The sequence below is a fragment of the Aedes albopictus genome, chromosome 3, assembly GCF_035046485.1.
Source record: "Aedes albopictus strain Foshan chromosome 3, AalbF5, whole genome shotgun sequence".
NCBI classification, from domain to species: domain Eukaryota; kingdom Metazoa; phylum Arthropoda; class Insecta; order Diptera; family Culicidae; genus Aedes; species Aedes albopictus.
The window spans coordinates 8,164,406-8,177,026 of NC_085138.1; the positions used below are offsets into that span (position 1 = coordinate 8,164,406).

Consider the following 12,621-nt stretch of genomic DNA (forward strand, 5'->3'; position numbering starts at 1 on the left):
AAAATTACCGAACGTTCGGTAAACTGAATCATCGGTAAATGTTTACCGAACGTTCGGTAAAAAATAATTGAACTTCGGTAAAACTATGCTGAACTTCGGTTATTCCGAACTTTTACCGAAAATAGAACAGCCGAACAAGTGATTCTAAAATAAGTGTGAAGGTTTCTGCTGGGAACCCTTCAGAACTTTCTTCTGGGAATCCTTCAAGGATTTTTTAACATTCCAGGAGTTCCTGCGGAAAATCTTTCCGACATTTCTTCTAAAAATCCATGGAAGTCCCTCTCGAAAGTTTCACTGGGTAATCATCCAGAAGTTCATTCTAGGGATCCTCCAGCAATTCCTTGTGGAAATCCTCCAGCTTTCTTCAGGAGAATACCGAAACAATAAAATCGACAATGATTTTTCTTAAGGGCCTAACTGACTTGATCGATTTCTCATCGTCGACTCTCTCTTTCGCTAATAACTTGATCAAAACAAACAAAATCATTATTCTTTTTGTTTCTATAGCAACATGTAGTCGTCTTCTTCGCATTTCAACCAAAAAATCTTTGGAAAACTGAATACACATTCTGTGATAACACGTCCCTAATAAAAATGTATTATACACTACTGATAGGGTGAATGATTGAAGCATTCCCTGTATCATCAAGATGATAGCCCGAAAGGGTTGTTAAGCACGTTGTATCATATTTTTCTATTAGGGACAAAGAGAGGATCGATGAAGAGAAATCAAAAATGTCAGTTAGGCCCTAATGAAGAATCAGTGTCGAAATGTATAGTTTGTTTTAGATTAGTTCGAGAAAAAAAATCGATTATTGTATTGCTACGATACTTAACAACCTCTACATTATATTGTAAAATGTTAATTCACGGAACATTGTATGGTACATGGCCATACGTTATATTGTTTCTGCATTGTCTTCTGTATGGTATCTACAATAAAAAGTATTATAATGTTTCAATACAATGTATTGTATTTGTATTAGACAATTTTATTTGACAAGCGCACTATACGTCCTTCTTCTTCTTCTTCTTCTATCTGGTCGGTGGTACTGTTCTTTTGTGTACCACCTACTAATGGACCAGCAGCTAAGGCTATATGTCCAACCTATTTCTGTTTTTACTCCAGTGGAGCTTACAATGCCAAACTTTGTGTTCTGTTTTACCGACCTCGGGTGGGGTTTACAAATTTCAGTTCTGCTTTATCTTTATTTTTCAGTTTTACAGTTTTTTAATGTCCGTGGACGCCTATTATTTTTACGTCCGCAGACGGCTTCCCTTAATAGCTAAAGGGTGGAAGGGGTGGGAATCAAACCCATGACCATCTGATTATCAGTCAGACGTGTAGACAACTACTCTACGGCCCCCCTCCACTATACGTCCGACGTTAGGTTTCCCGTATGTTTTTGGAGAAAAATCGATTACCGTGTGGGAGGAAATTTCCGGTTTCAACCTGTTATCACATGTTATAATTATTATTATCTCCATTAGCAAAATTCTCCACCCAAGGCTTTATCCCTTGCTTCACCTGTTATTAAATGAACCATTTTACAATATTGTCGTTCTGTAAAATCCGTAAAATGGCTCATTGTGTACATTTGGTCAGTTATGCCCTTTTCGTAAATTGCTCTGGATTCAGAACTTTTGGTCGATGAGGCACGCGAAACGGCAACAACAACCAAAAAGATGAAAGTAAAAGAAACTGTCAAAATTGATTACAAAATCAAAACACAAACTGCATGGGCGCAGTTTTCATCAAAATTCATATAAATTTTACTTTTATTCTATAGTTATTGCAATCCTAACTATTTCATAAGTGCATTATCAACATGTCCCTCGTCAACGTAAGTGGCAAGCTGGCGCGGAGCATTCCTCGGTTCCTGTTTTCCGGTAAGACTCCCATTCAAAATTCTTCACGCGCACATGACCCTAACTTTCGGAACATTACGCACAGCAAACCAAACCCGGCAAGTGCACCGCTGGGTTGGACCAACCCTTCGGGAGCTGAAACACCGCCGGGAGAAGATGGGCCCCGAAGCGGAACTGCCCCGATCGTCGCACAGCGACTGGAACTACAAAGCGGAAATTTTCGCCTTTGGGAAACGTCTATCGGAACAGTTCGAAACCGGTGTTCTCCAGCAAGCCTTCACTCATCGGTCATTTATCGCACAGGAAGAACGCAAACAGTTGGATGTAGGCATTGAGAAACCGGAAGTGGGACTCAAGGATAACCGAGAGTTGATGCAGCTGGGCGAGCGTTTGATCGGAGAATATGTGGAAGCGTTCCTGTTGACAGCGCTTCCGAAACTTCCAACCGAAGGAATCCGATCCATTGCTGCTGCATTGACGTCCCAAGAAAAGTTGGCCAATGTGTCCAAGCATCTGGGAACGAAGGATATCATTCTATCGGCTGAGTTCCCAATAACGGAACAATTGCTGGCCGAGACTTTAAGCGCGGTGGTCGGTGCTCTTCACAAATCTTCCGGCGACGAGCGGGCCTTCTTGTTTGTGAGGGATTTCATTTGCACCCAGCTGAACCAACAGGATGTGAACGATTACTGGCAGATTGAGAACCCTCTGGAACTGCTCCAGGTGTACTGCAAGGAGAAGAAGCTTGGAGAACCGGAACCCCGTTCGATTGGCCTTGTGGGAAAGAACACTCTGCTGGCCGCCCACCGGGTGGGGATTTACTGTAATAAGCAGTTTGTCGGATCCGGTTATGGAGAGGACATCGACACGGCCATTGACGAAGCAGCGCGGGATTGTCTGAGGCAGTTGTTCGGCACCGAGCTGAATATGAAACCGATCGATTTTGGGTTGCAGCTGGCGGATGTGGCGAAAAATTTGAAACGGCAGGCAAGCAACCAGAATAATTAAACTAGTTTGGATGTAGCATTTGATTCTGTATAGTATAATAAAATGGTTTAAGAAATATAACCTGAACTACTGATTCTGATTGGAATGCAGAATGTCCTGGATTCATTAGGTATTTACCTCGCTCGCTGCTTTCCTTCTGTTATCGTGTCTACCTACATGTTGTAGAATTTCAGGTTGTACCGTTTTTTTAGCATCTTTTAGTCTTTTAGCAAATTTCTACCCTCTTAGCTTTTATAACTATATAAACGCAACACAATGCAATTGAATGTAATAACATTTATTCTAAAACGATACCCTTCAGCAGTCAGGCTGTTGTATTTTGTTCAATACGCTGAAAAACGCTCGCCTGTTTTAACCAAATTAAGAATATCTGATGGAATTCCTGAGTACACTCCAAAAGAAACTGCTGCAGGGATTGCCGAAAAAGACACTTCTGGAGGCATCCCTACACAAATTATAGAAGAAGATCCCTGGTGAAATACTGTAAGGAATCTTCGGATAAGTCCTAAAACAATCGTTGGAGGAAACCTTTGAAGCATTTCAGGGGATTTTTTAAAGGAATTCCTTGATTTTTTTGGAAGAATCCATGAAAGACTTTCTAAAGGAACATCCTGAAGACATCCCTGAAAAAACTCATAGATGAATCTTTGGAGGAGTTCTGGAAGAAATTCAAGAATAACTTCTTGGAAAAAAAAATCTCAAGATATATTCCTGAAAGAATCTAAGGACGAATTTTCGATGCATTTCTTTTGCAGGAGCTGCAGGGGACATTCTTGAAGGAATTCGTGGATAAATTCCTGAAAGATTCCGTGGATGAACTTCTAAAGAATCTCTTGGAGAAAATTTTGAAAGAACTCCTGGATGCCTTCTTGAAGAATTTCCAGGCTCCTGTATGCATTACCCTAAAATTAGCTTAAAGAATTCCAATACAAAAAAGCTGGAGAAATTCCTCTGGATATTTCTTAAAGTAATTTCAAAGAGTCTTCAGGTATTCCTGGTGGCATCCCTGTAGAAACTCTTGGGTGATGGAAGGATTTTTGAAATTCCTGAACGAACCCATGAATCAATTTTTGGAGAGATCCCGAGAGGAATTTCTGAAAAAAAAATCACTACGTAGAACAATCCCTGGAAGAATTCCCGGAAAAATCCCTGGAGAAGTTCCTAGAGGAATTCTAGAAGGAATTCCTGGAGAAATGCCTTGAGGAATTTCTGAAGGAATTCCTGGAGAAACCTGGAGGAATTCCGGAGAGAATCCGTGAAAAAAATCCTGAAGCAATGCCTAGAGAAATCATTTGAGAAATATCTGGACAAATCTTTGGAGCAGTTGGGTTGTTTAGTGTATTATATATTGCTATTTTCTATTGCCCAACGGAAAGAGCTTGTTTTTCTGAGTATAACGTGATTTTATTGCGTTCCAATTACTTTGTCGTGATGGTTAAATAAACAAAACAGTTTAAACTTTCGTGGACAGAATGACAGTTCGCCCCGAACAAAACATTTTCGTCATACAAACTTTAAATGCATTTTGGAAATAGTTTCCGGGCATGAAAAATGCTGAAATTTTGGATTTTGGCTATTTTTTGGACGGAGATTCCGATTATGAAATAATCTGGATACCCCTAAACAACCCAATTCCTGGCGGAATCCCTGCAATAACCCCTGGAGGAACCACAGGAGGAATCCCTGAAGAAACTCCTGAAAAAATTCCTGGAGGAATCCCTAGAGGAACCCAGGGATGAAGTTCTGAAGTAATATCTGGAGGATTTCAAGAGTTTTTCCTGAAGAAATTCCTAGAGAAATACTTGGATGAATTCCTGGGTCAATCCCTGAAAAAAATCCTTTCAGAATCTCTAATTGAATTTCCTGAGAAATTCCAGGAGAAATTCCGAGAGGAATCCTTAGTGAAATTTCTGGAATAAAAATCCCCGGAAGAACTCCTGGAGTAATTCCTAGTAGAATTCTTGCAGAAATCCCTGGAGAAATGATTGGATAAATTCTTGGAGGACTTGCTGGAAGAATTACTGTAGAAAATCCTGGAGGAGTCCCTGAAGCAATTCCTGGAAGAATATAACTGGAGAAATTTCTTGATAGACTCCTGGGGGAATCCCTGGAGGAATCCCTGATACAATTCCTGGAAGAATCTCTGGCGGAATTTCTGAAAGACTACCTGGCGGAATGGCCAGAGAAATGCCTGAAGGATTTCCTGAAGGAACTCCTAGAGGAATGCTTGGAGAGATCGCTGGAGAAATCTATGGAGGGATACTCAAAAGAATTCCTGTAAAAGAAATTCTTAAATGAATTGATGGGGAATTGCTGAAGGAATTCCTGGAGAAATCTCTGGAGGAAATCTTGGAAGAATTCCTGAAGGAATGCCTGGAAAAATTATCTGGACAAATCCCTGCAGCAATTCCAGGCGGAAACCATGCAAGAATTCCTGGAGGAATCCTTGGAAAGAACGCCTGGAAAAAAAAAAACCTGGAGAAACTCCTGGAGGAATTCCAGGAGTGATCCCTAGAGGAATTCTTGGAGAAATCGCTTAAAAGGAATATCTGGAATTTTCCTGAAGAAACTCCAGGAGGAATTTCTGGAGAACTACCAGAATAAATTCGTGGAGCAATCCGTGAAAGAATTCCTGAAGGAATCTCTGATTGCATTCCCGGAAGAATTTAAAGGGAATCCCTGAAGAAATTTCAGAAGAAATCCCTTGAGGTATTGAGGATTTCCGAGTAAAATTTTTGAAGGAATCCCTTGAGGAAAAAATCCTGGAAGAATCTCTGGCGGAATTCCTGAAGGAATGCTTGGAGGAATTACCGGAAGAATGCATGGAGAAAAGCCTGATGCAATTTCTGGAAGAATCTCTGAACTCCTGGAGGAATCCTTGAAGGAATTCCTGGAGAAATGTTTAGAGGAATTCATGGAGAAATTGCTGAACAAATGCCAAGAGGAAAAGTAGGAGGATTTCCTGGAGGAACTCTTAGAGGAATCCTTGAAGGAATCGCTAGAGGAATCCCTGGAGGAGTAATTCTGGGATGAAATTCTGGAGGAGTTCCTGTAAGAATACCAGGAAAAATTCCTGGAGGAATCTTTAGAAAAAATTCTTTGAACAATTTTTGATGGCGTCCATGGAGGATTTTCTGATGAAATTCCTGGAGGATTCCCTTGAGTAATTGCTGGAGCAATTTCTGGAGGAATCTCTGGAGAAATTCCTGGAGGTATCTCTAGAGGAATTCCTGGGGAAATCCCAGGAGAAATCACTGGATAAATACCTGGCTGGATGAACTCTTGGAGAAATTCCTAGAGGAATCCCTGAATGCCTGAAGAAATCTCTTGAAGAATTCCTGGAGGATTGTTTAGAAAAATTCCTAGAGGAATTCCTGGATGAATCCCTGCAAGAATCTGTGGAGGAAGTTTTGGATTTCCCAGAGGAATCCTTGAAGAAATTGCAGGTGGAATCTCTGGAGGAATCCTAGGAGGTATCCCAGCAGGATTTTTGAAGAAATTCCAGGAGGAAGTACTGAAGAAAACGCAGCAGGAATTCTTGGAAAAATCTGAAAGGAAATCTAAGAAGAGTTTGTGGGGAAGTCCTAGAGTAATTCCTGTAGCAGTTCCTGAAGGAATTCCTGAATAAATCCCGGGAGCTATTCCGGAAGCAATCTGAAGAGGTATTCCTAATGGAATTCCTTAACAATTACTGTAGGAGTTTCTGGATGAATTGCAGAAGGAAGTCCAAAATCCTAAGAAGAATTCCTGGAAGAATCCCTCAAAGATTCCCGAAAAAAATTCCCGAGTGAATCCCTGGAGGAATTCTTGGAAAAATATCTTAAGAAACTCCAGGAGGAATCCCGGAAGCAATGCCATGAGAATTTTTTTAGGTAATACCAGCAGAGCTTTCTAAACAAATTCCTGGAAGAGTTTCTGTAGGAATCCCTGAAAAAAAACTGATGGAATCCATGTCTGGTAAAAAATTATGAGACAATTCCTGGAAGAAATTCCTCCTGAAACACTCCGAACAATTCCATATCGGATTATTTAAGTGCTGGGTGGGAGCTGAATTGTTGATTCGTAAATTAACGCAGCTCATCTTACAGTTTGAAGACGTTTTGCCACAACTCTGTTTCATGTTTTTTACGCAATTTTCCTTCAAGAATTTTTAGTAAAATTGCTGTAGCAATCTACAAAGCGTTCTTGGAGAAATCGATCAGAACCCGTCGTTCAGGAAAATATACCACAAGATTTGTGAGAAAAAAAAATTATATGAATTTCCAGCAAAAAAAAAAAACATTGTTAAAACTAAAAAAAAATCATGGAGGTATTTCTACAAAATCCTTGAAAAAACCTGAATGCAGAACCTGATGCAATTTTTTCGAAGAACTCTTTAAATAATGAGCTTGAATTTGAGTAGGATATTGTGAGGGTAATTCTTAGAAATTAACTCTAAGATTTATTTTAGTAATGTCTGGAGAATTCCAGTGAGACATTCTAAAAAGAAACTTAAACTTTAGATAAGTATTATCCAGGGAGAATACTTTAGAACCCGTCGATGAACTATGTGTAGACTTTTAGAGGGCGGAGGGTGGTCTGGTCGAAATCTAAGTGTCATACTAATTTCGAAAATTTTGTTTGGACAAAGTCTATGAGGGTAGTTCTCGAATGACCCAAATTGAGTCTACGTAGTTTATGGACAACGTTTTAAGAAAATACTGAAAAAATGACAAGAGGAACACATGGGGAGATGCCTGTACAAAGAGAAAATACCTTCCTCTGCAGTTATACTGCTAAAAAATCCCTACAGCAACCATTGCAGGAAACTCTGGGAAAATTCCAGAAAGACAACGTTGCATTTTTTTAAGGTTTTCTTGGTGGTTTAAAATTCCTTTTTGTTATATCCGTTCTGTGAACGCACTCTATCAAATGAGAGAAGAGTTCTGATGTGATCTGCAAATACAATAATAAAGTTCAGTTGATTTACAACTGCCAACCAAACCACTATGGCTTTTCATTTCGTTGCGTATTTCTTCCTCTATTGTTCTCTCCCCGCAACCCGAGTTGGGAGTTGTTACACATTTGTTTTGATAATTCCATGTGTTTCTCCAGTTATTTATCCATGAATTCCTTCAAAAGTTCCCCAGGGTTATTCTCCTAAGTTTTCACCATTAATTCTCACAGGGATTTAGGGTCTGGGACCATTGGGGCAGGAGCACCTATTTCGGGAATTTGCTACTATAACTCAGTCAATTTCAAGTCAATTGATATGAATTTTTATACATGGCTAGATCTTACCGTATTCCAAAAATCAAGTCAATTGATAGAACATTGACTGAGTTACATTAGCAAGTGCCCAAAATAGGTTCCCCTGCCCAAATGGTTCCAGACCCTATATGCATATTTTGACAGTTTTGCCTTGACAGTTTTTCTAAAAGTATCTAAGGATTTCTACTAGAAATGGCTCTAGATATATGCGGGATCACTCTGAAAATTTCAACGTCAATCTATTCTAGTGGCTTCTGATGGATGGATTACTCCAGCCATGGATTCCTGATATTTGTAATGAATTACCTAGAATCAAAATTTATTTTTTATTTGAGAAACATGTATTAAAACTCTTTCGGGAATTTTCTCTTTCATTCGTTATTTTTACAGGATTTTTTATAGAAAATTTCCAGGCGTAACGAAATAAATCACGAGAATTTTAAAGATGAAAGCATTCACCCAAAAAAGAAAACAAGATAAAAGTTCATTCACAAAGATCTTAAGAACAATATCAGAAAAGATCTTTAGAGGAATTCCGGAGACACACCCTCAAGAAGATCCTTGATTTCCTGGATTTTGTTATAGAATTTCTCAAAAGTATTCGGGATAGAGCTCGAAGTTTAGTTCGTTCCTGTAAATTTAATATATATTATATGTTATTGTCACATGATCATTTATAACGGCGAGAAAGTGCTAGCGCGTGTTTTACTTAAATATGCTGTAAAAACTAAGTATGACTACGATAATAAACTACATAGACGTAATATAACAAAGCTAGTTCAGTTCAAAGCTTTCTAGATAAATTTCGCATTAAATTATTACTGGAACATATTGCCTCTAGGCTCTAGGATTCATATCAACGGGAATAAAAGTTATTTCAAGCACTAACATGGCTTAATTCTTAGTATTTTCATATGCAAGATTCAAGAACAAAGTTCGTCGAGAGGATTCATCAAACGCTGGTTGGTAGATGAAAAGAAGGCAATCTCATAAAAAAAAAGATGCAAATTAGACTAAAATCATGCTCAAAATTCAACAAAGTTTGCGTGACGGAACAGCAAAACCAATTCCGCGCCAAATCCGCGCGAGGGCCGAATTCTAGGGGCAAATCCGCGCCAAATCCGCGAAAATCGCGAAATCCGCGCTGTTGTAACAACCCTGTGGTTTCAGTTGGAGGTCGAATTTATTCGGCTCATCGCGACCAGCTCAAGTTAAAACCAAGGCGCCCAAGACACTTATTTGTGGGAAACGGTAAAGAAAAGACGAAGAAGAATGCATCGACGAATCAGACACAGACAGTAGCGATTACTACGGAGTTTTTGCAGAATCTTTCATCAACGATTCACAACAGCAACAAATAGTCTAGGTCAGCAATAGTTTGTCTAAGCATGTAACAGGCAATATTTGGTCTAGAGAAGAGATGGCGTCGGGTGACAGTAGTTTGTTACCGCGGCGACCAGATGCCTATGAGAACAAGTTCATTTATAACAACCTTGAAATCATGGCTCCAGTGTGCTGTTGGTCATCAGAAAGCATCAAATTCTCGAAACGTCGCGTCGTACAGTCAAGGCGATCTCGTCGATCGAAGCATCAAAAGAGGAACAGTGAATATTATTATTATTAGATTTAAGTTTATAATTTGAATTAACTAACACTTGTTAAGTCTGCATCATCTAATTTTAATCGAACATCTCAACAGGGTGGCCACACAAAATCAAAAATGAAATTCCCGCATTTTTCCCGACTTTTTCCCGCATTGATTTTAATTTTCCCGACTTTTCTTTATATGCTTTTGGAGCTTCCAAAACATCCCAAAATCCCAAAAAACTTTTGAGTGAATCTGTAAAATTTACTGGAATATTTATAGTGTCAGTGTCATACTGGGACAGTTACGTAATTTTTCGAAGACGTTAAAAACATATCAAAACAATTCTACATGTAACATATGATTGAAGTTTGCTTTTTATTCCACAGGTCTCATATTTGAATTTATTTGTATCGGAATTCTCAAAAGATTTTTTGTGAACCCCTTAACCCTTGTAGGATGTTGGAGTTAATATGACCCAGACGGGCTCGTTGAACGTGCTTTACACCGCCGTGGTGCACTTAGCCTAACATCTTAGAAAAGTAAAAAAAAAACATTACATACAAAACAAAACATTCAAGTTACAAATCTGGACAGACAAATGGAGCACTCTCTGTGAATTCCTTAAAGCGATTTATTTTCGCTATCACGAAAATTCTGAAGATGTGAATCATGGAACTCTTGATGTAATTCTAATATAATTCCTATAGGTAGCAGTGGCGTCGCGTAACCTCACTTTTTACCTGTGCACCAAGTATAAATACTTGAATTTTTTAAACAAATTTGCTTGTAGTAATAAGAAAATGACGAGAATAGCTGCTTTCACTCATTTCTATTTCAATTTTGATCATAAATCCCCTGCAATTGCATGTTTTAGGGTCGGTGCACAGGTAAAAAGTGAGGTTACGTGACGCCACTGATAGGTAGTTCCATTAGAATTATTTGATTATGGTGAAATTCTTCGAGGAATTCTGGAAGAAGTTGAGTGAAAATAAAACGAATATATGTATGTGATATTTTTTTCAAACACTCTGCTGATAAATCAGGAAGCCTATTAAATAATTGAGTTTACACATAATTTATCAGGAAATGAAATTTCGTAAGAGTTACAGGGTCACATGCAAACCATTAGACTAAAAAATAGTCAAAATCCATTAACTTATACATAGTTTAATGTTTGAATATAGGGAGGGTTTTTGAGGTCTCCCTGGAGATTTATATAGCAAAACTATGAAAAAATTTCTAAACCAGCTTCTGAAAAAGAAAATGCACTCAGAGAAATTTACGTTGGAGCTTCTTGAGTGATTGAGGTGGAGTAATTTTCCTCAAAACCAATTTAAAATATCTGGGGATTTTTTTTCCTAAACAATTTGTAGCTGAATTTGTGGAGACATCCTCAATCCCTGATAAACAAAACTTTGACTTTATTTCTAATCTTAGTTTTAAAGAACTTTCTTGGAAACTCGCGAGTAATTTTTAGTGGAAACTGATGAGTAGTGGATACATTTTTTCAAAAAAAAAAAAAAAAAAAATATAGCGTAAAATCTAAAAATGTATCCAATTATTTATCAGATTGCTCTATGATTTTAAAATTAATCTTGTACAGCCATTATTAAGTTGCATTTAGAGCATTGGATTAAACTTCCATTCAAAGCTGAAAGAAATCAAGAAATGGGCTTAAAATTCTTCCAATACTGGCGTTCTTCTGTCTTTTGACCTTATAGATTTCAGTAACAATTCTCGCCTACAGAATTGCTTCTATACATAGTTTCAAGGAAGATATGAAGCAATTCTTTAGATTCGCATTAGGTAATAGGTTAAAAACCTCTACACTTCCGTACAAAAAATTCATAGAAGCAACTTTCCAGATGTTCCGATGATAATATGAGCAATTCCTTCAGCAGTTTTTCTTGAAATTTTGCGAGTAATACTTTGAAGGATTTCATAAAAAATCTAAAGAATCCAGTCTTCCATTTGCTTCCATTTTTATGTCGATAATTGCAAAGACAATATCTTCAAGTAAACTAAGATGACCAATTTATAGATATGGTGGTTCAAAAAATCAAGATTTATAAAAACTAAAAATTTACAAAAAATCATTACTTTTGAACCAGTTGACCGATTTATTATTATTTGTTTGAACGATATTGTCGTTTCCAGGAAAAATCGCTGAGAGGGCCAAACTGTATTTAGAAAATTCAGAAAACTCGGCGTAACATATTAAATACCAGAGATGTATATCTTTTAGGTTTTGGGATATGATTTTTTGTACCCTCATAAAACTATGCATTGTATATTGCTTATTTGAGTTATTTCTGTTTTTGATATCCATAGTTTTATGAGGATCCAAAATATAATCAAATTCAAAAAAGTGTCTTTTATTGAAAAATTGGTAACCCTAATGACGAAAAGGAAAAATACGCGTCTAATTATTTTCGATGATCTACAAACACTCTCATTTTCACGACAATCTGAGTAGTACTAGCGTAGCGAACCATTTGGGCAGCGGCCGGTATTTTGGGCACTCTTCGCTATAACTCAGTCAATTCCAAACTAATTGACTTGAAATTTTGTACACGGCTAGATACTATACGTACCTCATCGCGTTCCAAAAATTGTGTCAATAGGGCACGTTCGGTGTAGTACTAGATTTGTAGTAATGAGCTGAATTTTTGTATAGTGAGAAGGTCAAATCTCCGTTTCTGCAATGAAATGGTCCAAAAAGCGTGGGTATTATGATTCCTTGCCTAATTTGATGCTGTTTGAGCAAAACTTCGGATAACTGTGTTGTCTATGTTGCAAGAAATGGAGAAAACAACAACAATGTTGCCCAAAGTTTTGCTCAAACAGCATCAAATTAGGCAAGGAAACATAATACCCACGCTTTTCGGACCATTTCATTGCAGAAA

General features: G+C 38.0%; 1 protein-coding gene across 1 annotated transcript; it reads left to right on the forward strand.

The window, feature by feature from the left end:
* Positions 1–1,699: 1,699 nt before the first annotated feature.
* Positions 1,700–2,943, forward strand: LOC109406728 (large ribosomal subunit protein mL44). The gene is made up of 2 exons (XM_029851964.2): positions 1,700–1,890; positions 1,955–2,943. The coding sequence occupies exons 1-2, from the start codon at positions 1,830–1,832 to the stop codon at positions 2,875–2,877; spliced, it is 984 nt and encodes a 327-aa protein (XP_029707824.2). The 5' UTR covers positions 1,700–1,829; the 3' UTR covers positions 2,878–2,943.
* The last annotated feature ends 9,678 nt before the right edge of the window (positions 2,944–12,621 follow it).

What these genes read in the sequence shown, in the direction of transcription:
- LOC109406728 (XM_029851964.2), top strand. Translation starts at nt 1,830, where the DNA reads ATGTCCCTCGTCAACGTAAGTGGCAAGCTGGCGCGGAGCATTCCTCGG. An exon ending in TCCTCGGTTCCTGTTTTCCG is followed by an intron (nt 1,891 to 1,954) that starts GTAAGACTCCCA and finishes CATTACGCACAG; the next exon opens with CAAACCAAACCCGGCAAGTG.